Raw genomic sequence first — 25,659 nt, 5'->3', positions numbered from 1 at the left:
AGTTTCAGCTCGCTGTTCAAAACGTCCGTGGGAGCGGGAAGAGGAGGGGGCGGAGCTTAGTTCGTTTAGGGTCTTTGGGGCCGGAAGTAAATCTTGTGCTGGAGCCTCAAGTGCCCAGTTTCTTCCAACCTGGTCTAGAGGAAGAGCCCCAAATGGCTGCAGGAGCTTCTGCTCAGGTAGGAGCTCCCCCTCCCCCACTTTTCCTGGCAGGGGGAGGGGCAAGATGGGGGGAGGGGTCTTGGAATGTCACCACCACACTCCAAGGGGGCAATGGAGGATTAAGGGACTCGCCCAAGGCGCTGAGGGTGTCCCACCACAGGCTTATTAAGCAGAAAAACATCCATATGCAAAGGTACAGCTCAATCCATTAAATAATACTGTTTGAACCATTTTTCAAAATAAAACTGCTTTGGGACAGTCCCACCAGACATGGATAAAAGTACCCTCCGCCCCACAAGCCCGCCAACTTTTACCATCCCAATATGAGAACAGCCTATACAACTTTGCAGGAGTGGAATACCATTGACCAGGGGGCAGTTGCCCTAGTTGCACTCCCCTAACACCATTCCTGTCAAGTGTGACTGTGGTATTCTGTTAGCATGATATTTGTGTAGCATTCTGTAATAATGTGGCTTATTCAGTTTTCTTGATAGTAGAAGGGATATATGTGAAGGGGAAGGGAGACGGGGGTTGCCCTGTATTATCAATAATAATAAAACGCTAGAGCGCGCATGCGCTCTCAAAAATTCGTGAGTCCTGGCGCCGTGAGGTGTGCTTCTGTGGCAACATTCTAATTGACACCTCACGGCGTTTGCAGGGGCTGGAGGCGCATGCGCATGACTGTGCTCTCTATAAACCTCCCGGCTCCAGCGGAGTAGGCAGCACCAGTGGCAGCAAACGAGTGGTGAACAGCAGCCCCGCTCCGGCCGTTGACCCTCCACAAACCTCCCGGCTCCAGCGGCGTAGGCAGCACTATAAACACGCTGCTTCGCGCCCTTCTCTGCCGCGTCTCTGATGACATCATCGGAGACAGACGCGGCAGAGGAAATCGGCAGTAGAAGGCCGCGAAGCAGCGTGTTTAAAGTGCTGCCTACGCGGCTGGAGCCCCGAGGTTTGTCGACGGTGGGAGGGTCAGGAGCAGACCAGATCGAGCAGGACAACGGCAGTAAAAGAAGGGGGAGGGGCCGAACGGAGCAGGGAAGAGAAGGTAAGAGAAGAGAAAGGGGGATGGGGAAAAATGCTGCTACTACTACACAGGAAAGAGGGGATAGGAGGGAAATGCTGTTGTTGCTGCATAGGGAAGTGGGATGGAAATGCTGCTGCACAGGGAAATGGGGAAAAATGACAGACAGACAACGGGAGGGAGACAGAAAGAAAGACACAGGGGCAGGGAGAGGAACAGAAAGACAGAGAAAGGAGGACAGAGAGAGAGTCAGCGGGAGAGGGAAAGGGGGCTGCTTTGGGGGGAGGGGTGTGCTTGGGGCAAACAGCTTTGCTCTGGGGGGGAAGACAGAAGGGGCCATGGAGAGACAGGGAGAGGGAAAGGGGGCTGCTTTGGGGGGAGGGGTGTGCTGGGAGGAGACAGAAGGGGCCATGGAGAGATAGGGAAAGGGGGCTGCTTTGGGGGGAGGTGTGCTGGTGACAGACAGCTTTGCTCTGGGGGGGAAGACAGAAGAGGGCCATGGAGAGACATTTGGGGGGAAGGTGGGTGCTGGGGGCAGACAGCTTTGCTCGGGGGGGGAGGGGGAGACAGAAGGATACAGACAGCGGCCAAGGAGAGAGAGATAAAGAAAGACAGACAGACACATCTATTCTAGTTGCCAAATTCCTCTCCAATATACCTAGAAAACCATAACATACTCCATCCCACACAATCCGGCTTCAGAAACAACTTCAGAAACACTACTAGGATCTCTCTTGGACACAGCCAGACAACATCTCAGCACAGGAAAAAAATGATGCTCATACAACTAGACCTTACCGCTGCATTCGACTTGGTAGACCATAACATTCTACTACAAATCCTGGACACAATAGGTATCACAGATAAAGTATACACATGGTTTGAAGGATTCCTTAAATCAAGAACCTATAGAGTAAAATCAGACAAACAAAAATCTGAACTTTGATCAAACCCCTGCGGAGTTCCCCAAGGATCCCCTCTATTCCCGACTCTCTTCAATCTTTATACAGCCTCCCTCAGCTCTCACCTGGACAAACAAGGCATAACCTCCTACAGCTATGCCAATGACATTACCATTCTCATACCCTTCGATCAACCTGAACTCTCCATGACGAACACAATATACCAAACACTAAAATCAATATCAACCTGGATGAAAGATCACAAAGTGAAATTGAACCCAGATAAAACGAAATTCGTCCTCCTAGAAAACAACAAAATACCAACCATAACCAACATTGAAATCAACGCAATCAACTACCCATACAAACCACCCTAAAACTGCCAGGAATAACTATCGACAGATGCTGCACCATGCAAACGCAAATCAATAAAACAATACAAAAGTCATTCTTAGTAATGAGAAACAAGACAAGTTCGGAAATTCTTTGAGAAAACTCAATTCCAGCTCATAGTTCAATCCTTAATACTAGGCCTACTTGACTACTGTAATATCCTCTACCTCCCATGCCCTACAACCATAACAAAACAACTACAAACTATCCAAAACACAGCACTAAGACTCATCTACTCATTAAAGAAACATGATCACATTACAGAAGCATATCTCCAATTGCACTGGCTTCCGATTCCAGCAAGAATACAATTTAAATTCTACTGCCTACTATTTAAGACTTCATACGGAGACAGTCCAAACTACCTGAATAACCGCCTCATCCACAACACCGCAACCAGACATAGGAAAACTCACACCCCATTCTCATACCCCCCAATTAAGGAGGTCAAACGGAAAAAACTATATGATGGCCTCCTGGCCACTCAAGCAGCCAAACTAGACAACCAAATCGCCAATCTACTGACGGCATCCCTCGACTACAAGACTTTTAGAAAAGAAATAAAGACCATACTCTTCAAGAAAACTCTGAAAAAAGAAATAATACCGCAAGTCTCAAACTCCACCTCTCACTAAAGCCAACTACCCCAAACAAATAACCTTACCCATTTCTCACTCTTTTTGAAAATGACCAATTTTTTTTTTTTTTTTGTAAGTTCTTGTTGTAATACATCTTGGATAATTCTTTTGTAATCCGCCTTGAACTGCAAGGTAATGGCGGAATAGAAATCCCTAATGTAATGTAATGTATTTTAGACCAGAATATGGAGGGTTCGATGTGTTTGCGTGAGATGTATGTTACTTTATTGAGTTTTGTTATAGTTTTTTTGTTGTTTTTGGTCCAGTTGATGTTGAAAGTGTAGGTGAAGTGGTCTGATCAGATAGATCTGGACCATATTCCGTTAGATGTATGAATTTCAGTTAAGGATGGTTGGTGGGTCATGAAGGCTGCGATATCAACTTGGTGGCCTTTTTCATGAGTTGTTTGTGGATTTAGCATTTGGAAGGATAAGGCTTTGAGAAATGAGAGAAAGTTGTCTATTTGTTTGGGTGATTGATCATCTAGGTGTAGATTTAGGTCTCCTAGGAGTAGGTTGTAGGTTGCTATTAGTGAGTTTTGGTATATGAAGTGTTCCACTTCAGTTCTTGCTAAAGACCAGTTTCCCGGCGCTATGTAGCAGAGCATGCAATTTAGTGTGTCTTTTAGTGTGGTGCTTGAGAGTTGGCAAGCTAATAGGTCCATGTACAGGTTAGATGTTTTCTCAATTATATTAAGGGTTAGATCTTGTTTGATTAAGATTGCTAGGCCTCCGCCTCTTTTTTTTTCTCTGCAGAGCACTGTAATTTTGTATCCTTGTGGGCAGACTTCAGTTATTCTAGGGTCTGAGTCGGAGGTTAGCCAGGTTTCTGTGAGGAAAAGACAGTCCAGGTTTTCTTGTATTATCCAGGTTTTTATAAGCTCTGTTTTTGGACCTAGCACTCTGATATTTAAGTAGGCGCATTTGAGTGTGAATAACTCTGTTTGATAGTTGTGAGTTGTGTTTCGGTATATAAGTGATTTAGGGTGTCGGTGTGGTTTAGTCTTTGTGTGTGTTGGTCTTCTTCCCCATGCTGTGGTAATGGAGTGTAGAGTGTTAGATTGTAGGTTTGAGTTTGTCACTTGATGTTCTATTTTGGAAAAGAGATTTATTTAAATCTATAGCAGGAGGAGGTAATTTGCTGCTGTCTTCCCGCTGGTTACAAGAAGGATTAATAGTATGAAGTGCTGGGCTTGTGAGGTTAGCTTCATTTTGGGGGTTTTTTGCGGGTTTTTTTGTTTGTTTGGTGGTTGGTGAAAGTTGGTGGAGGGGTCTTTGGTGGTTTGGCTACTGCTTTTCAGTTGGTTTTATGTTTGGTAGTGTTGTGGGGGTGGATCTCTTCTTGGTTGCTTCACAAAGGTGGTATGAGCATCTTTGATTGCGTGCTGTTGGGCGCTGAATCTATTGTTGGCTCAGCGAAGTCCCGTCGGGTGGAGAGGAGGGGTGGAGTGCGCTCCCACGCCGGCAAGCCTCCCTGCCTGCTCCTAGATCCAGAAGATGTCGGCCAAAGTGATATTCAAATAAAACTAAAAGAAAAAGAAACAAACTGAAAACAGGTGCTGGGAGACTCACTCTCCAACTGGCTTCCAACTGGCTCGGTGTAGTCCTGTTGGGAGGGGGGAGGGGCGGAGTGCGCTCCCATGCCAGCTAGCCTCCCTGCCTGCTCCTGGGTCCAGTGATGTGGCCAAGGTGAAACCTTTCCGAGCCCAGCGACGGAAAACGGGATTATCCCGTCCCGCTGGAAAAAGTGGCTCTACCTGTATTCCCGCCATAGAAGACACCACGGCCCCATTCCCCAATTTAGCCTGAACTCTTGTCCACAACTGCCCCAGATGCCAGAGAAAAGGATTGTCGATACCCTGAATCCTAGTCCTCTGTGCACCAGAAACCCAAAGCCAATGCTTCAACAGCTCCGGACCCCCACTCTCCTGCTCCAGCTGTACCCCACTTTTAAAATCTCCAATGTCCCAGTCCAATATCACTCTAATCTGGGCAGACTGGAAATACCACCATAGATTTGGCACACCTATACCTCCCACCTCTCTAGCTGCCCACATCTGTTTTTGAGACAATCGGGGAGATCTATGCTAGTGCTGCCCGATTCACGATTCGAATCAGTTCACCGATTCACTTCGGATGAATCGATTCGACTCGATATAAATTTTAAATAAATTGGCTTTCAGATTCGGACCCTCTCCCCTCGCCTCCTAAAGCAGGAGCGGCAGCGCTGCTCTTGCTGGCTGGCCGCTGCCGCATCTGTTTTAGAGGGCGAGGAGGGAGGGTCAGTCGAGAAGTGCTGCAGTCCAGCTTCCCTCCTGGGCTCCCCGAAAGACTGCCCCCCCGAAAGACTGCGCACTCCCCCTCGGGAAGGCCTCCGTGTTGCTCCTGGCCTCCCCGAACCATTTACCTTATTGCTGGAGCCTGCAGCCGAAGATCGCGATTACAGCATCTTTGTGCTCTGAGCTATTTCCTCCACTGCGATCCTGCCTCTGATGTCAGAGGAGGAGCGGGACCGCAGCAGAGGAAACAACTCAGAGCTCAAAGATGCTGTAACCGCGATCTTCAGCTGCTGGCCCCAGTAATAAGGTAAACGGTTCTGGGAGATCAGGAGCAACACGGAGGCCTTCCCGGGGTGGGGAGGAGGGGGGTGCGCAGTCCTTCGGGGGGACAGTCTTTTGGGGGGCAGTCCTTCAGGGGGTGGGACAGGCCTTGGGGGGTGCAGGCCTTTAAGGAGGGAACAGGCTTTTAAAGGGGGGGACAGGCCTTCAGGGATGGGGGTACAGGCCTTCAGCGGGGGAAGTGCAGGCCTTCAGGGGGGGACAGACCTTCAGGGGAGGGGTTCCCTGGTGTGGAAGTACACGGAGAAGGAAGGGGGGTTCAAAGAGACTTGGATATGCTGGACTTTGGGGGGGGGAAGAAATAATGGGTTTAAAAATAGAGGAGAGGGAGAGAGATGATGGACAATGGGATTTAGGGAGGGAAGGAACAGAAAGGGAGAGAAGTTGGACACAAGGGATGGTGTGGAGGGGGGATAGAGATACTGGATAGGAGGGTAATTGGGAAAAGAAAAAGAGAGATGGTGGACCCTGGGGTGGTGGGGAAGGAGGGAGAGATGCTGGATGAAAGGGTAGTTAAGAAAAGGTGGATCTGGAGAGGGACATGAAAAAAAGGAAAGATGCCAGACCTCCGGGGGAGGGAAGAGAAACGGAAGGGGAGGACAGAGATGGAAGATGGATGGTTAGCAGGGAGAAAGAAGAAAGCAGGAGACCCTGGCAAGCAAGTTATCAGAAGACAACCAGACCCTGGGACCAACAAGATTTGAATAATGACCACACAACAAAAGGTAGAAAAACTAATTTTATTTTCCATTTTGTGATTACAATATGTCACATTTGAAACGTGTATTCTGCCAGAGATGGTGTTAGACCACAAACGTGGGCTAGGATTTAAGAAAGAGAGGAAAAGTGTTTTTTGTTTGTTTATTTTGTTTACACCACAGCGCCAGTGTGGTTAGGAGAAGGCAAAGGGGGTGAAGAGGCTATAAAATAAACTCATCAGGATGTATGAAAAAAACACCCAATTGGGCAGGAAAATCGAATCGAATCGAAAAGCCAATTCAATAGGCTGAATCGAATCAATTTTTTTTTTCCTGAATCGGGCAGCACTAGCCTACGCTGCCATATAAACCTCCTCAATTCCGCACTCATTCTCACTAAGTCAACAGGAAGCACAGGTACTGGCAAAGTTTGAAACAAGAAAGCAACCGAGAAAGTATATTCATCTTAACTATAGAAATCCTACCCCACCAGGAAACCCATAATCCATGACATCTCTGTAAATCACGTCGAATATTCCGATATAATGGAGGATAGTTCTTAGCATAGATCTGAGATAGATCTCTAGGAATATGAATACCCAAGTATTTAAGTCCTTGCAACGCCCAACGAAAAGGAAAACTCCGCTGGAGCCCCACCACCTCCGAGTTAGTCAATGTCAAATTCATAATTTCTGTTTTATCCAAATTAATTTGAAAACCTGACACCCTCCCATAGTCCTCAAAAATCTGTAAGAGCCTTGGAATAGTATCCCCAGACTCTCCCACATACAATAAGATATCATCTGCGAATAACGCTATACGATGTTCCACCCCGTTCCCCGAAATCCCTAGCAATTCAGGATGTGTACGAATACAAATCGCTAAACGCTCAACCGAAACAGTGTCCCTCGATATATAGAAAAAAAATCGGTGTAAGATTGATTGATTCAAAGACAGGCTCACGGCGATTCATATAGGGCTTGCACCCACCTACTAAAGGAACCCCCAGACCCATACACTCCATAACTTCCCAAAGAAAACCCAACAAAAGCTTTCTCAGCATCAACCACCATCAGAACAGCCTTATGAGGGCGCATCTGTGTCTCCCACAATAGATGTAAAGTACGTCTAATATTATCACTCACTTGCCGTCTCTGAATAAATCCAGACTGGTCCAAATGGACCAAGGAAGGAAGCACTCTCCCCAACCAAAGTGCCAAAATTTTAGCTAAAATCTTAGCATCCAAATTTTATAGGGAAATTAGTCGATAGGACCCACATTTCAAAGGATCTCTCCCCGGTTTCAAAAGAATCGCCACCCCAGCCTCTCCCATGGAAACCAGTAAAGAACCCCCCATATGTATTCCATTAGCCACCCTTACCAACAAAGGCCCCGATTGATCAGAAAATTGTTTGTAATACCGACTAGTATATCCATCCAAACCTGGGGATTTTCCATTTTTCAACAACTTAATCACTCCTAGGACCTCAAAGAGAGTAATGGGTTCCTGAAAATACTCTATCGCTGTCAGACAATACTGGAATAGGTAATTTATCTAAAAACTGGGTTTGTTTCACCGAATCAACCTGAGCTGGAGCACTGTATAAAAATGCAAAAAAGCCTGACGAATAGCCGAACCCATTACCTGCACCCCACCTTTGTCATCGCGCATCCTAGCAATAGTAGCCCAGGTCTGCTTAATCCTAATATATCTAGCCAAATAAGAACTAGCTTTATTGCTATGTTCATAAACCTGTAATTTAAAATGAGCTCGGATCCGCTCCGTCTCCTCCACTTGAAGTTGATACAGCTCATTTCTCGCTCTCTGCAATCTGGCCAAAAGCCTGGGTCTGGGCTTGATTTACGAGTCATTACCAGTTTCAGCAATTGTTCACGCAACTGAAGATGGCGTTGGGTTTGCTGGCGTTTATATATAGCCCTCCACATGATGAGTTCCCCCCCCACTACTTTCAAAGCATCTCATAGGGTGGCATCTGAAACCTCCCCATTATCATTCCAAACCAAGTATTCCTGTATAGTTTTTTCCACAGCTTCCAGCATTCAAAAGCGATTCGTTAAGCTTCCAATATCTTCCCCCCCCCCCCGATAATTCAGTCCCTGACAAGTTACCCAACCTGGAGCATGATCTGATATGTGCATTGCCTCATTTTCCGCTCTTTTCAGCCCACCCCTCTGATTCCAATATATTCAGATCCTGTCCAATCTAGTATAAGTTTGCTGGGAGTGAGAGTAAAATGTATAGTTCCTCTGAGAACTATGGAGCAACCGCCAGCTATCTATCAATCCCAAGGCAGACATCAGAGCTCTCAAGGCCTTGCTATGACTCTGGTTAGCCTTTCTCCCCCCTCCCGAATGATCCAGAGAAGGATCAGGGGGAACATTAAAATCTCCCTCCAGATAGACTGCCTATACAAAAGTACGTAACTCCTCCTGAAGGCCCCGATAGAAAGCTCCTTGAGCTACATTGGGCCCATAAATATTAACAATAGAGATAGGTCAACCCTGCAGGGTACCACGGACAGCGAGACATCTACCCAAGTTATCTCAGTACTGCTCAATCTGCAAACCCAACCCTTTTCGAACCAATATCGCCAACCCTCCAGCCCTTTTTGTGGCACCTGCACCTTGATGCGTCCGTATTAGATCAAACTGTGGGTTTTGAAGCAAACCCACATCCCTTGGTCTCAGATGTGTCTCTTGTAAGAGACAGATATCCCATTTCATACGCTGTAATTCACGATAAACCATGCTCCTCTTGCCAGTACTTATTAGCCCATTAACATTGCAAAATCCAATGAGCACCTCTGGATCCTCAACCTGTGTTCCCCCCCAACCCATATCTCCGCTGCCTACCCAAAGAACCCCTTCCACCCCTCCTCTACCCCACCCACCTCCAAGAAGCTGAACCCGAAAATTTCAAATCAGCCAGGTTAAGAAAATGAAGCCAAGTCGAAGAGGCTCAAACACATCAAAATTGCCTTCCCTGCCATCATGCCACCCGTTCCATCCTCACGTCACACAACTTCACCATACCCCACACTCGCTGCCCAAACACTACCTAGACCCCCCCCCTTCTTTCCCTCTCATTCCCTCACCAGCCAAGAAACCAACACAAACAACTCGGCTAGCAGGAACCACTCTCAAATACCCCCTTTCCCTAGCAACAGCAGCAGATGAATCCAGAGACCAATGGGATAGCCCACATCTACCAGCAGGCGGAGATAGAGAAACTGATTAACAGGTGGTCCTATTGGATGGCACTCCTCCTGTTTATCCAGTATTCTCTATCTCCCAGCAGGAAAAGGTCGCTATTCAACTAGCTCTTGAATTCTGGCTGTGACTGGAAAATTATTTTCTCCTGTTGAGGTTTCTCTTCAGTGAGCTGGCAATGCTATTTCTCCTGGTGTGATTTTCTCTTCAGTGAGACAGGGGTGTCCGGCTGAACGGTGCCGGCTTTAGGGGTTACACCTGGGCCCCCCCCAGGTCCCTGCCTCACCCTCCCTCCATTGCTAGAGGGTCTGACTGGGTCTCAATTTTTTTCTTTTTTCCCTTCTCTTTAAAAAAAAAAACAAAACAAAAAAACCCCAGAAACCACAGTTGCTGCATTCTGCTCGGATACTGCTACTCAACCAGCTTTAACTGGTTTCAACTGACCCTAACAACAAGCTTGTGAGTATGTCTGTTTTTTTACTGTCGGTTGAACTTCAGGTTCTGTTTGGGAGTCTTAGTAATGTGGGTTCGGTCAACGTATGTTTAAGGAATGGATATTTTATTGAGGCTAAGTTTTATGACTAGAAATCCGTGGAGGGAGCCGGGACTTCCCGCCCTTTGCATGCACGCGTTTGGTTTCCTTGTTGGTTACAGCGCGGCAGTAGCGGTGCGATTTCATGCTCGTACTTGTTCTCATTGTTGGGTTTCAGTATAGCAGTAGTAGTCCTGTTTATTCTGAGGCTCTCTTTCATCAGTGTTTGTCACGGCCATGTGCAGCTGATTGTGCAGGTGCCGGTTTATAGCAGCGCGCATGAGATGGGACATGTTTTTTTCCGGCGCTGTGGGCCATTCTTCTGGTTATTCCCCCAGTGTTCTCCCCAGAAATTTTTTCCAGCCGGGTGGCATGAAAAAGTAGCCGGGTGGGGCGGGACAGGGAAATTTGGTGGTGGGGAAAATTAAGGGCTCCTTTTACTAAGCTGCAATAGCGTTTTTAGTGCGTGCAGAATTGCCACGCTACACGGCTAGAACTAACCGTCTAGCATGTGCGGCAATTCTACGCGAGGTAAGCGCGCAGTAAAACCGCTATCGCAGCTTAGTAAAAGGAGCCCTAAATGTGTACTATTTGTATTAGTTAACTATTATTATTATTATTCTTTATTATTCTTTATTCTTATATACCGCCATACCCAGTGAGTTCTAGGCGGTTTACATCAATTAGCAAATGATCTGCATTGACAAGCAGATTTACAACAAAATTTGAAGCAGATTTACAACAAATTACAAGCAGATTTACGATAAATTACAACGATTTACAATAGTCAGCAGTGAAATTACAGCGATTTACAACTGTCTGCAATGAGGGAAAGATTTACATCAGTATAACAGAAATTGCAGGTTTGGTCGAACTAGATAAGGGAAGTAGAGAGTGTGGAAGGGAGGGTCTGGTGAAGGAGGAAGGGGGCAGGGGTGGGGTAAGTGTTATGTGGGGTGGCTGGAATATTAAGGGTTGTGTTTGCTGAATAGGTAAGTTTTTAGTAGTTTTCTGAAGGCAAGGTAAGTGGGGGCCTCGAGTATCATCTGGGCTAGCCATGGGTTCGACTTGGCTGCTTGGAAGGCGAAAGTTCTATCGAGGAATCTTTTGAGAGGACAGTGTTTTGGCGAAGGGAAGGTGAACAGTTGAATTCTGCGTGATGTCCTGTTATTGCAGTAAAGGTTAAAGTGGGTATTTATGTAACTTGGAGAAGAGCCGTTAATCGATTTGTAGCAGAAGCATGCGAATTTAAAAAGAACTCTAGATTCAAATGGTAGCCAGTGTAGTTGGTGATAGAAAGGGGTGACATGTTCCCATTTCTTTAGGCCAAAGATGAGGCGCACTGCGGTATTTTGGATTATTTTTAGTCTCCTGGTAGTTTTCTTTGTGGCATTGAGGAAGATGATATTGCAGTAGTCGAGAATGCTGAGGATGGAGGATTGTACAAGTAGACGGAATGCAGTGTCATTGAAGTATTTTTTTATGGTGCGAAGTTTCCAAAGTACCGAGAAGCTTTTCCTAACCATGAGGTCAGTATGGTTATTTAGGGATAGGTTTTTGTCCAGCGTGACTCCCAGAATTTTTATGGTCGGATCAAGGGGGAAGGTCACTCCTTTTAGTTGAATTGTGGTTTCCTTGATTTTATCTTTGGGGGAGGCTAGGAAAAATTTTGATTTGTCGGGGTTTAATTTCAGTCTGAATGATAGCATCCAGAGTTCTATCTGGTTGAGAATGTTTGTGATGTGGTCGAGTAGTTCTTGTGAGAAGTTGGTTAGTGGGATGGCTATTGTGATATCGTCTGCATAAATGAAGAATTTGAGATTTAGGTTGTGTAAGAGTTTACCTAGGGAGGCTAGGTATATGTTGAAGAGGATGGGGGATAAGGGGGAGCCCTGCGGGACCCCACAGGTGTTGTCCCAGCAGTAAGAGAAAGAGTTATTCTTGAGTACCTTGTATGATCTATTTTGTAGGAACCCCTGAAACCAATTGAGGACCTGGTCTGAGATGCCAATGTGAGCTAGGCATTCAAGGAGAATGGTGTGGTCGACCAGGTCAAAAGCACTGCTCAGGTCGAATTGTATGATCAGGGCACTTGAGCCCTGACTGAAGAGCGTGTGGAGGTAGTCGAGAAGGGAGGCTATGATGGTTTCAGTGCTGTGGTCCGCGCGAAATCCTGATTGGTTGTCACATAGAATGTTGAATTTTTCAAGGTATGCAGAAAGTTCCGCCTTTACCAACCCTTCCGCTATTTTGGTAAATAGGGGGATGCTGGCGATTGGCCTATAATTAGATGGGGAGTTAGGTGGTTCTTTCTCGTTTTTTAAAATTGGGGTAATCATTATATGACCTTGCTCCAACGGGAAGTTTCCTTTGGATAGTAGGTGATTAACCCATGTCAACATTTTTGCTTTAAAATGGGGGGGGGGGGGGGGCAGTTTTCATGATATTTGGTGGGCATGTGTCCAGATGGCAGTGGGAGTGAGTATACTTCTTGTAGTAAGTATTGAAGGTTTGCCAATCAGTTAATGCGAATTGTTTCCAACTAAGGTCGACTCTGGCTCCAGGATCTGGGTTTGATAGATTCATGTCTGTGAGGATGGGGAAGAGCTCGAGGGGGTTGGTGCTGGGGGGTAGTGTTGTTCTTAATTTTTGGATCTTGGTGTTGAAGAAGTCGGCAAGGGTGTTGGCGGTTAAGGTGGATTCTTCGTGTAGGTTTGTGCAGGTTTCTATGTTGTATAGATCGTTGACCAGTTTGAAGAGGTTACTGCTATTGGTTTTAGGATTACCGATTTTGTGGGAGTAGAAATTTTTTCTTTTTTCACTAGTGAGGGTTTTGTACTGTTTTAATTTTTGCCTCCAGGCCAATCTGTGTTCTAAGGTTCCGGATTTTTGCCATAATCTTTCGGCTTTTCTGAGATCCTTCTTGCATAGCAGCAGTTCAGGATCGAACCAGCCCTCTTGGTTAGGGGTTCTTATTCTGCGGGTTTTTGTGGGGGCAATCTCGTTTAGTATGTTTCCAGGAGGTCATGATTTGTTCCGTATCTTCTATTGGATTGGTGTTGATTTCGAAATGGGACCAGAATTCGATTGGGTCAATCTTTCCTCTGGTAGTGTGGGTTTTGATGCTTCTTGTTTTGCCGCTTTTAGGAGGTTTGAGTTGGCATCCAATGGTGAAGCTACATAGGCGGTGGTCGGACCAAAGGGAGTCTGACCAGTTGCCTTGTTTCCAATAAAAAGTGGAATTGGCCTGTTCCTTGGAGGATAGAGTTACCAGGTCTAACTGATGTCCTCTTTGGTGGGTTTTGATCGGGGGGTGTTTGTCAAAGCCTAGTTGGGAGAGCAATGACCAGAAATCTGAGATTTCAGGTTGGTCAGTTTGCTCGAGGTGTATGTTGATGTCCCCACACAGTAGGTTGTATTGGCTTGTTAGAGAATTGGTAAGTAGTGATTCAGCGAAGTCGTCTTTGGTCGTAGTCCATTTTTTGGGGGGTATGTAAAATAAAGTGATGGTTAGTGAGGAGGGCAGAGATGTTGATGCTAGGGCGATGGTTAGAATTTCAGAATTGGGCGAAGAGGTTGTGTTGAGAATGGAAGCATTGAGGTGGTCTCGGAAGATTATTGCTAGTCCTCCTCCTCTTCCCCATGTTCTGGCTAGGGAGAGTATCTTAAATCGTGGTGGTAGACAATCTTTAATGATGATGTCTTTGTCTGAAAGCAACCAGGTTTCTGTGAGAAGGACAAAGTCGGGGTTATTTTCGGTCAGCCAGTCTTTGATTAGTGTGGCTTTATTCCTCATTGATCTGATGTTCAGGTAAAAGCCCTGTAGGGACTGGTGGTTGGTGTGATTGGGTGGGGAGTAGTGGGAGTACGCTAGTTTTTTTAGTGTTCTTGGTTTTTTTGGGTGGGGCTTGGTCGGTTTGTAGTGGTGAGGGGGGCTGTTGGGCGAATAGGTGTGAGGGTGGTCTTGTGTGGAGTGGAGCGTGTATGTAGGGGTTCTGGGTTTTATTGATCGGTGCAGCGATTATTAGTTATTTTCCAATGCTCAATATGACTGCCTTTCTTAAGGTTTGACACTTGTTCCATAATATATATATTAAATTTAAGAAGTATCCAATTCTAGAAGTGAATAATTAGATATTTGCCCTCTTTCAAATGGTATAGAGCAGCATCTTTCAAACATTTTTAACTCCGGCACACTAAACGGAGCAAATGTTTTTTGTGGCACACTAAATGCAGCAAATGTTTTTTCATGGCTGGAAAAAATTTCTGGGGAGAACACTGATGCCCTTATTTTTAAGGTCCAATCACATCAAAGAATGATGCTTATCTGGGCAGTTGTATAATAAAAAGAATGGATAAGATAACATGAGAAGTGAAATTGTCATGAATCAGAGGGATACATATCCTGTAGGTCCTAAAAGCAGGCTTGTGGATTAGATATAAACTATGAAGGCAGTGGCATAACTAGCATATGTGACACCCGAGGCCCATCATTTTATGACACCCCCCCATCTGTATGAAAAACATGATTTTTAGTAACAATCCACACATCACACAGGAGTGTGCCTAGGAAAAGGCAGCATCTTACATATTGCAGTGAGCAGTACATCAATACACCCATTGTAAAACTGAAAGTAGGCAGGACCCGGCAGCAAGAAGAGCAAATGGAAAACTTCACTGACCTGTCTCCCGCCTTAGCCCGTAGCGAATTTATGCTTCGGGGATCTAACATGTGCGTGCCAGCTTCCCTTCTCTTCCCTCCCCCCCCGGACATAACTTCCGGTTTCTGAGGGAAGAGAAGGGAAGCCGGCACACACACGTTAAAGCCCCAGAGCATAAGTTCGCTACGGGCTAAGGTGAAATCTTCAAGCCGGCTTTTTTTTTTAAATGTTGAGCAGCAGCGGAGGCTGCAGAATTTAGCTGGGCGGTCATCTAAATTACCCAGCTGAAAGGCCCTAGGGAGAACACTGTATTCCCCGAGTCTGATTTTCTTTCTATGCAAGCCGCGGCAGGGTAAATTTTGCGGGGCTTGAATCCGACTATGTTTCTAGGAGCGTTGATGCAGCGGCCACGTGTCAGCGAGAATCAGGCATGCACTTGGGTCTCCAGCGATGGCGGGAGAGCTGCAGCATTCCGGTATTTTGTTTCCAGCTGACTTTGGTCAGGGTATGCCGGGGCTTCTCTCCTTTCTGGTTCAGACAAGTTGTATGTGTTTCACCAGCTTTGGGACAAGCTTGGGCAGATTTATATGTCTATGTCTGTGTTCCTGCTGTACTCCCTTGAAGGAAGCTGCTTGTTTAATCGGACTCTGGGGTTAGCACTCAAGGGGTTTACCAGAGAGACTCTGACCTGTGCTAGGTCACCCAGTCTCGATTTGTCTCCGGACTGGGGCGACATACGGCAACTAACGGCACGGTGAGATCAGCAGTAAGATAGTGCCCTGTATTTCACACAGGTATCTCATTGTCTCTCTTGGGGTCCCTGCAGATTGAGCCTTTGTCTGTTGGTAACTGTCCTTATTTGGGCCTTTGTGCTGAGCTGCATGTGTCTAGTAGTGGCACAGGATATATATGCCTAAAGGTAGTACAAACAGTTTCCAAGTTCGGGCTGTCTCTATGGGCATAATGATACTGCGCATCTTCCTGCGGCCCGGACTCTCTTTCTCTATTTCTGAGGGGGCCTGGACTTCAGATTTCCATGCTTATCGCGCTGGTTTTTCCTGTCGCCATTTTCTCATGGCACATGCTAGACGGGCCCCCCGACCAGACAGGAAGGGCTGTACAGCTCCTTTTAACCAGGAGCCAATTACCTATTCTATCAAACCCGCGGAGGATCACGCGCTAGTTGGCTGTTAGCCTCATCCCTGAAGCTCTCATTAGCAATGTGAGCTTTGTCTGATACCTGTAAGGATGCTGTTGTTTTCCACAGGGCGGTAGATGCAACATCTTGATTGAGTCTAGTACGTATTCACTTTAAAGGACATACGTATTTCGCTCATGTTGCATGAGGTTAGTACTGTTTTCATGGTTCCAGTATATTCCTCTTTACATTGTGAAACTTGATTTTTCCTAGGAGAATCTTCTTGCAGATCCTACAGTTCTCATCCTTCCATTCCCTGGCCTGCACTTCATTCTGAGGGGATTCTTGACTTCTTCCAATGACTCTTCAGGCTTTCTCATGAGGGAGAAGACGCTATAATGTCAGGTCAGGGGGCAGTGAAGATTTTTCAGGATGCTTGCATCTTTGCATCCTCCTCAGGTTTCCAGTTCGTTCTTGGAGTCTCTATGTTTTGTGTTTCCCTTTTCAGTGTTACTGGTCCTCAGGACAGTTCTTGTAGTTCTTCGGGAACTAAGGGACGTTGTTCCACTTACTGCATGGTGCCCGAGACGGGGGCATTGGGCAGGCTGGATCCCATTCTGCTGAATTAGTTTCTTGGGGTTACACAGACAACCTGGGAGTATATTTACATTTTCTCTATGGACTCCGAATCGGCACTAGGTTTGCCTGCCTCTCTTGGAGCAGCGCTTTCGGTTTTGGCATATGCCATTTCGTCTACCCAAGGCTTCATGAACGTTTTAGGTGATGTGGGCAGTGGTACCATTTTGGCGCTACCAGGCGATTCCTCTAATTTCTTCTTGACTGCCTGCTTGATTCGGACGACTTCCAGTCGGGCCATTTGACTGACACGAAAATGGTGATAACTTTTCCTCAGTTCTTTACACGTGCATCTTCAAATTTGCACAGCACTCTTTTCTCCTGTACTATTTATAGATATATCAGGGTGATGTTTTTATTCATATAGGAGAGACATGTATTTCTTTCCGGAGACTTGGGCGTGGGGTCTCGGTCTCAGATTGGCATTCTTCTTCGCTTACCATGACCAAGAGTATGGGATTCTGTACAGTTTCTAGGATCCATATTGCTGACTCCACTGGGAACTTCAGCTTGTTTTCCCCTTCTTATGCTACAGGAGTCGCTTTTGTTCCGGTGGTTCCCGGTATCTCAGGGCTCCAATTATTTGGTATGCTCCTCCTGCATCGCTCTGTATGATTTGGTGGCTCAGCGTGATTTCTCTTTTCAAGGCATGCCTCGGTCTTTGCTGGACTAGCTCATGATCACCGACCATCCCGGGCTGTCGGATAGGGGGGCTCGGTGTCTTCCATCCTCAGCTCCAGGAGTCTGGTCTTCAGAGGCAACTCAGTACTTGTTCATTCTTCTACTCTTGAGCAGGCTCAGGCTACTTTTCTGGAGCTTCAGATCATTCTTCCGGAATGCCGCTGAGGGTCCTTTTGGTCAGTATTAGGATGGGGGTATTTCTCTACAGCTTGGGCAGTAGGTGTTGTACTCAGTTGGCAGGTGAAGTTGTTCTGCTTCAATGGGTGGACTCTCATCTTCGTCTTCTGTTGGCAGATCCTTTTATGGATCAGGATAAGAGTTTGGATAGACTTTCTCTCCGCGGAATCTGAGCATGGCCCATTTCTTGTATGTTACAGTGTACAGCGCTGTGTACACTCTGGAAAGTGTGCATGTTAATAATAGTGTAATCTTCTGCATCCTGGATATTGAGATTTGTGGCTCAGGTGTTCTAGCTCTTTTTATTGACGTGAGATCTCCTGGACCTAGACCTCATGGCCTCGTCTCTCAATTCTAAGCTTCCTAGCTTCTTCGGCGGGCCCAGGGAGTGGGAGTTAGAGGGTGTAGCTGCGTGGCTCCTTTCTCGCCTCTGCCTTCTCTTTTTCAGTGTTTTCCGCTGGCTGATGATGGCTTGGATTTGCCATCTCGAGCTCGCTTTCCGGGCACAGTATTTGTAACATCTGTGGATTGGCGACGCCATCCTTACTATGCGGATTTAATGAGTCTTTCGACAGCTGGACTAAGAAGTTTCCTGGTATCTCCGGCTTTGCTCGCCTAGGGTCCGATCAACATTTATATTTGTACTACTTTAGTATTACGACCTAGTTTTTTTGAAAAGTCTTGGCTGACGGGTAAGGGTTATGCGAAGCAGGTTGTTTCTTCTCCTATCCAGGTGCTACGGACGTCTTCTCCTGTGGCTTCTGCTTCCTTTTGGAGGTTTTTCCTTTCTTGGGTGCTTCTTAATGTTTGAATCACTCCAGAGTTCCTTTTTGGCACAAGTGTATTGCCAAGGGCTTAGCGTTCTTGGCTTGTTACAAGGGCTAGGTATATTGCTCTTCGCTTACTTCTCAGCTTCATGTAGTTTAGTTCCTAAACAGAGTGCGGTATATTCATGCACCTCTTAGAAAGCCCGGTTTAGAGTACAATCTTCACGTCCTTCTTCTCAGTTTACCGAAGGCTTCATTTCATTCTTGTCTTTTGGGACTCTAAAGGGCTGTGCCGTTGAACTTGGGGTTTCTTGTGGCCATGGCTTCAGCTCTGCAGTTTTCTATGTTGCAGGCCTTGTTCAGCGGAGATTCCTATTTCTGATTTCCGAAATATGGGGTATCAGTTTGGATGGTACCACTATTTCTTTCTAGGGGGTGTCATCATTTCTTTTATGTCATGCTCGCTTTTCCTTCCTTCTTCCTGGGAGTAGAAATTGGGTGCAGTGCTTTTATTCACTGCATTTTTTGGTACGTATGTAGCGTTCTCCGCGAGCTCGGTTTCTAACGACTTTTAGTTGTTTATATCTCCTTTTTGTATTCTTCAAGGGACGCCTCAAATGTATGGTGGCGTCCGAAGCTTCCATCGCTCGATGGGTCCAGGAGGACATTCTTTATGCTTGCTTGCTGGCAGGGAAGCGGTTGGCGAAAGAACTTCATGACCATTCCGCCGGAGCAATGGCTACTTCTTGGGCTCGGCCCACAGGTTTTTTCCTTGGAGGAGATTTGTCTTGCAGCTAATTGGTCTTCCGAGAGTGCTTTCTCTCCGCATTTCTGCTTGGATGTGGGGGCGCATGCGGTAGGGGCGTTTTGTGCTTCGGTTGTTGCGGAGGCGGCGTTTGCTTCCCACCCAGATTGAGGATTGCTTTGCTACATCCCATTGGTCTCTGGATTCATCTGCTGCTGTTGCTAGGGAAGGAAAAATTATATCTTACCTGTTAATTTTCTTTCCCTTAGACGCAGCAGATGAATCCAGAGCCCCACCCTTTCTGGATATTGTCTCTCGGTTTTTTCTTTTGCAACTTTCACAGTTTGTTATTATGGCAGGTTGTTTTCTGTATTATTGCATTTTGAGATTTGTAATGGGAAAGAAGTTTTTTACATGCTATGCCTATATATGGTTACGGATGCTTAGGCAAGGAGCTATACTGGAGATACAGGAGGAGTGCTAGCCAATAGGACCACCTGTTAATCAGTTTCTCTATCTCCGCCTGCTGGTAGATGTGGGCTATCCCATTGGTCTCTGGATTCATCTGCTGCGTCTAAGGGAAAGAAAATTAACAGGTAAGAACATAATTTTTCCATACATTCAACCCAGAAACCCCACCTCCCCAAGCAATCCTTACCCCCAACAGCCACACAACCTCACACAACAGTTAAGAGGGATACAAACAAAACAAGGTAAAGAAGCTCTCCCCCAGGTTCACTGAGTAGACCCTAGGGAAGGACCTCATCACATACTGCTGAGTACAAAGAGACCTCAAAACAGTTCAAGTAACCAATGGAGGCTGACAGCCAGCACCCTCTATGACATCCCTCAAACCGATCCGTAAGAGTGCTGCTCTGGAGAAATCTACTAGCAATTAACTCATAGATGATCAAATTTTCAACCATCCTTAAGAGCACTGCTCTGGAGAAATCTACTAGTAATTAACCCATAGATGATTTAATTTTCCCTAATCCAAAATTTGTTCATCTGTGAGTTAATTGCTAGTAGATATCTCTAGAGCAGCGTTCTTAAGGATCGGTGAAAATTTGATCATCTATGGGAGATCGCTGAATCTAAGGTGTGACCCACCTGATGAGTTGAAAAAGGCGTGAATTGTTGTAAATTTAAGTCAGACAAGAATGTGAGGAAGTTGGAGGTCTTCGGATGTGATGCTATGTCCACATGAACATTAAAGTCACCTAGAATAATAAGAGACGGGAATCTAGTGATCATATCTGCAGTGGTTTGGGAGACCTTATGCCATTCAGATGCCAATCCCTCTCTTGAGAGGCAGCATTGTAGTAAAAGCACCTCCTCTCCCAGAGGCAGCCAAGTCTCCGTGAGGCATAAGAAATCTAAATGCTGGTGCTCTTATTAGATCTTTAATAAGGTCCGCTTAGAAGACCACAGATGATAGAAGTCATGGTCTGAGATTGTGTGTTGTAGAGGAGCACAAGGAAAACAACAGCCAGCAACACAGGAAAAGCCCCAATCCCTCCCAAGAGTTCACCCCAAGGAGCAAGACCCGATTTAGTTTGATCATCACTCTTTAGCGAGTAGATGACATGTTTAGGTCAAGTCACCCACACTCGGGAAAGTTTATTCGGCAACATTCAAGACTGAAAAACAGGAGCAAAGCAGCAGTCACAAGTAAACGGTCCATCATACAAGCAGCAGTAGCAGCGCTGACCATCCCAGCACGATCCAGGCAGTGGTGGAGTCAGGTCAGACCCTGAAATGATGCTGATGTATAGTGGCGCTACCCACATAGCTAACTGGGCAAGTAACACCACTTAAATCCCAGTCCTGTGACCAGTTAGCTATGTGGACACTGCACTGAATTCCAGCTGTATCCACACAACTTCCAGGTGTCGCCCGGATATGGCTCAGTATTGACTCTCTGGAACTAATATAGTTCTAAGTTATCAGCTTTATAGAAAAAGCTCACTGCCCTCGGCTGAATATTTACCCCAAATTAACTCTTTATTTGGCTTTGTTGCTCGTGTTCAACATCAAAGGTACTTAAAAACATCTTTTCACCATCTGCCAATGAAAGGGTTAATACAAGCAGAGTCTCATCCCCTTCTGGGATATGGTTTTTGAACTACTTTCTGAAATTTTGCATAGTCTCCGGGGAGTAACATAGTAACCTGATTCAATTTAAATTTTTTAATTTTTTCTTCTTAGCTATATCTGGGCAAGAATCCAAAGCTTTACCCTGTACTGTGCTTTGGTTCCAACTGCCGAAATCTCTGTTAAGATTTACTCTAGCCCATCTACACCCTCCCAGCCATTGAAGCCCTCCCCAGCCCATCCTCCACCAAAGGGCCATATACAGACACAGACTGTGCAAGTCAGCCCAGTACTGACCTTATTTCAATATTTAATCTTATTTTCTGATTCTAGATCCTTTGTGTTCATCCCACGCTTCTTTGAACTCAGTCACAGTTTTACTCTCCACCACCTCTCTCGGGAGCGCATTCCAGGCATCCACCACCCTCTCCGTAAAATAGAATTTCCTACCACCCCTCAACCTCAAATTATGTCCTCTGGTTTTACCATTTTCCTTTCTCTGAAAAAGATTTTGTTCTACGTTAATACCCTTCAAGTATTTGAACGTCTGAATCATATCTCCCCTGTCTCTCCTTTCCTCTAGGGTATACATATTCAGGGCTTCCAGTCTCTCCTCATATGTCTTCTGCTCTCTTACATATGTCACTTAAATTTCCTAAGCTTGCTTTTCATATATTTAGGGCCAGATTCATCCCCCGATTAGGCGACAATTCCTCTGTAAACTGCATTTTATTTTTGGTATGTCTAAGTTGACATCACTCTTCCTTAGGAAGTTTGGGACCCTTATCTAAAATTGATGGAACGTTCTTCTGAGTCATGCTAAGATTTTTTTCATGCTTACCTTGTCTACGGTCGGGGGGGGAGGGGCTGATAGTCCTCTGGTTTGAAATAATTGTGTCTTGTACTGAAGAACTGCTGTACAATATTAGTTTTTACTCCTGTTTCTATGTTTATCTGTATTGTTTATTGTATTGCTTTTTTAAATTAAAAAAGGTTAATACAAGCAGGAATAAAATTAATTACACTTAAGAAAAGCTTTATCAAAGATTTTATATTATATCTAAGAATGCACAAAATAATCCAAATGGGAAAGAAACATTCTACATCTTTATATTATGATAAAACTTTTTTTTTTAATCATCAAACAGGATTAAACTATCTTCAGAGGATCCATGAGAGTGAGATGCAATTTACATGTCCAGAATGTAGCAAAAGTTTTAATTGCCAATCAAATTTAAGAAGCCATGAGAGGATTCATACCGGAAAGAGACTGTATACCTGTCCAGAATGTGGAAAAAGATATAGTCATTCCTCATTTTTAAAAATGCACAAGAGGATGTATACTGGAGAGAAACCATATACCCGTTCAGAGTCTGGAAAAAGCTTTAATCAGCAATCAAATTTAAGAAAACATGAGCGGATTCATACCGGAAAGAAACTGTATACCTGTCCAGAATGTGGGAAAAGCTTTAGTCATCAGTCAACTTTAAAAATGCACAAGAGGATTCATACTGCCGAGAAACCTTATACCTGTTCAGAATGTGGAAAAAGCTTTAGTCGTCAGTCAAATTTAAAAATGCACAAAAGGATTCATACTGCGGAGAAACCATATATCTGATCAGAATGTGGGAAAAGCTTTAGTCATCAGTCAACTTTAAAAATGCACAAGAGGATTCATACTGGAGAGAAACCATATATCTGTTCAGAATGTGGGAAAAGCTTTAGTCAGCAGTCAACTTTAAAAAATCACAAAATGATTCACACTGGAGAGAAACCGAATACCTGTCCAGAATGTGGGAAAAGCTTTAGTCAACAATTGGATTTAAGAAAACACAAGAGGATTCATACTGAAGAGAAACCATATACCTGTTCGGAATGTGGGAAAAAGTTTCATAAGAAATCAAATTTAAGAAAACACAAGAGGATTCAAATTAGAGAGAAACTGTATACCTGTTCAGAATGTGGGAAAAACTTTAGTCAGCAATCAGATTTAAGAAAACACGAAAGAAGTCATACTGGAGAGAAACCATATACCTGTTCAGAATGTGGGAAAAGCTTTAGTCAGCAAGAGAGGATTCATACTGGAGAGAAATCATATACCTGTTCAGAATCTGGAAAAAGCTCTAGTCATCTGTCAGCTTTAAAAAGTCACGAAAGGATTCACACTGGAGAGAAACCGTTCAGAATGTGGGAAAAACTTTAGTCAGCAATCAGATTTAAGAAAACACGAGAATGGTTCTGTTTTTTTTCCATAGGTATGTTCTTTGGGGATGAGTGGGTGGAGGTAGATGGAGTGGCTTTCGGGGTTCATCAGAGTCCAGGGCCTCGGAGTGCCATTCTGTCGACTCTGGCCTCCCTTGCCATGAGTAGAGTGGTGGGGGAATTTGTTGCTGTTACTCTGTTCCTGTTACTGCTTGATATAGTGTTGTATATGATGCATCTTTGTTTGTGCTGTGCACCCTTTGTGTGCCATTGTTTTGCTTACTCATTTGTTGGCATCAATAAAAATTGTTTGAACCTAAAGAAGACAACTCCTCCCTCTGACATAGGCGCAGCACTGTGGGATCATCCACTTCCCCCACTAGCACCTCTTCCAAGTCCAAATCAGTTAAATCTCCCTTAGAGAGAGAAAGACCTTAGTCAAACTATACTACGACGTTTGGCTCCCTGTCGATCCTGCCCATCTCCAACCTGAGGCTGGCCAACAGAGGCCTGAGCAGGACCCTCCAAAAGAACACACACAATACATTCATATACATAGCATCGCACCCACTCTCACCCTTCCCCAGTTTAAAGAACTACCCAACCCCCACCATCCCCCTCCCACAACAGCTGGTAAACAAGAGAAAATGACATAACCCCTAGAATCTATGTCCCCAACAATACACCACACAGAGATAAGCACCCTCAATACAGCAAGTAGAACGAGACAGCACGTAGAGCAACCCAAGAAGACTAAACAAGAGACAACACCAGTGTGACCTCCCCCCAAGCCTTCCACAACACCCCAGCACCCGTCCCCAATTCCAAACCCTCCACTGCCAAAAATCTACCCCCAAATATCCACATATTGTTGCCATGACCTTGCCAACAAGGCCAAGAGCCGATATCTATCACATACCCAGCCCAATTTGTCCCACATAAGGTACAAGGAGGGCCCAGACGCACTCTTCCAATAGCGAGCCACAGTCAACCGTGCCACAGTAAAGGCTAACTGAGCCAATTTGTCCTGTGTATCATATAGCCCTCCCATAGGCATCCCCAGGAGCACTACATCTGCCCTCACCTCTAGTGGTACCTGAAGAAGAGTCCCCAGTAAGTCTGAATCTCTGAGCAGCCCCATCACATATGGAAGAATAGAAACATAGAAATAGACGGCAGATAAGGGCCACGGCCCATCCAGTCTGCCCACCTTAATGACCCTCCCCTACCTTTCTCTGTGAAGAGAACCCACGTGACGATCCCATTTTGTCTTAAAATCAAGTACGCTGCTGGCCTCAATCACCTGAAGTGGAAGACTATTCCAGCGATCTACCACTCTCTCGGTGAAAAAGTACTTTCTGTTGTCACCGTGCAGCTTCCCTCCCCTGATTTTCCACGGATGCCCTCTTGTAGCCGTGGGACCTTTGAAAAAGAAGATATCTTCTTCCACCTTGATACGGCCCGTGAGATATTTGAACGTCTCGATCATGTCTCCCCTCTCTCTGCGTTCCTCGAGTGAGTATAGCCGCAACTTATCCAGCCGTTCCTCGCACGGGAGGTCCTTGAGTCCTGAGACCATCCGGGTGGCCATTCGCTGGACCGACTCCAGTCTCAGCACATCTTTGCGGTAATGAGGCCTCCAGAATTGTACACAGTATTCCAGATTGGGTCTCACCATGGATCTATACAATGGCATTATGACTTCAGGCTTATGATTGACGTATACACCCTATGATTTGTCTAGCCTTAGATGAAGCCTGCTCCACTTGATTGGCAGTCTTCATGTCTTCACTGATGATCACCCCTAAGTCCCGTTCTGCTACAGTCCTTGCTAGGATCTCGCCATTAAGGGTGTAACTTTTGCATGGATTTTGGCTGCCAAGGTGCATGACTTTGCATTTTTTGGCATTGAAACCTAGTTGCCAGTTCCTAGACCAGCGCTCCAGTAGGAGTAGGTCGTGCGTCATATTGTCGGACATTGAGTTTTTGACCATTGCACTCCTTTCTACTACATTGCATAGTTTGGCGTCATCTGCGAATAACGTTATTTTACCTCAAAGCCCTTCAGCCAAGTCTCTTATAAAGATATTGAACAGGATCGGGCCCAAGACCGAGCCCTGCGGCACTCCACTGATCACCTCCGTCATTTCAGAGGGGGTGCCGTTCACCACCACCCGCTGAAGCCTACCTCCAAGCCAGTTCTCAACCCATTTTGTCAAAGTGTCACCCAATCCTATAGAACTCATTTTGCTCAACAGCCTGCGGTGTGGTACGCTATCGAAAGCTTTGCTGAAGTCTTAAGTATACGATGTCCAGGGGCTCCCCAACATCCAGCTTCCTCGTCACCCAGTCAAAGAAGCTGA

The 25,659-nt window shown here is 45.6% G+C and overlaps 2 protein-coding genes across 3 annotated transcripts in view; both read left to right on the top strand.

Annotated features, from left to right (window-relative positions):
- Positions 1 to 25,659, top strand: part of LOC117355249 (zinc finger protein 420-like) — an 818,521-nt gene that overhangs the window by 474,014 nt on the left and 318,848 nt on the right. The gene's annotated exons all lie outside the window — the stretch shown is intronic.
- Positions 30 to 24,500, top strand: LOC117355277 (zinc finger protein 773-like). 2 transcript variants are annotated; one of them, XM_033933591.1, is made up of 2 exons: positions 30 to 176; positions 22,243 to 24,500. In XM_033933591.1, exon 2 carries the CDS (start codon positions 22,755 to 22,757, stop codon positions 23,295 to 23,297), a length of 543 nt encoding a protein of 180 aa, XP_033789482.1. In that variant the 5' UTR covers positions 30 to 176; positions 22,243 to 22,754; the 3' UTR covers positions 23,298 to 24,500. The 2 variants fall into 2 exon arrangements, with proteins under 2 accessions (XP_033789482.1, XP_033789483.1); XM_033933592.1 differs by lacking the exon at positions 30 to 176 and adding an exon at positions 222 to 352.

This window comes from Geotrypetes seraphini, chromosome 2, assembly GCF_902459505.1.
Source record: "Geotrypetes seraphini chromosome 2, aGeoSer1.1, whole genome shotgun sequence".
Lineage (NCBI taxonomy): Eukaryota > Metazoa > Chordata > Amphibia > Gymnophiona > Dermophiidae > Geotrypetes > Geotrypetes seraphini.
Note: the sequence above shows the minus strand (reverse complement) of the source record. Positions and strands in the feature narration are given on the sequence as shown.

Coding starts and splice junctions, on each gene's coding strand:
- LOC117355277 (XM_033933591.1), top strand. CDS start 22,755: ATGCACAAGAGGATTCATACTGGAGAGAAACCATATATCTGTTCAGAA.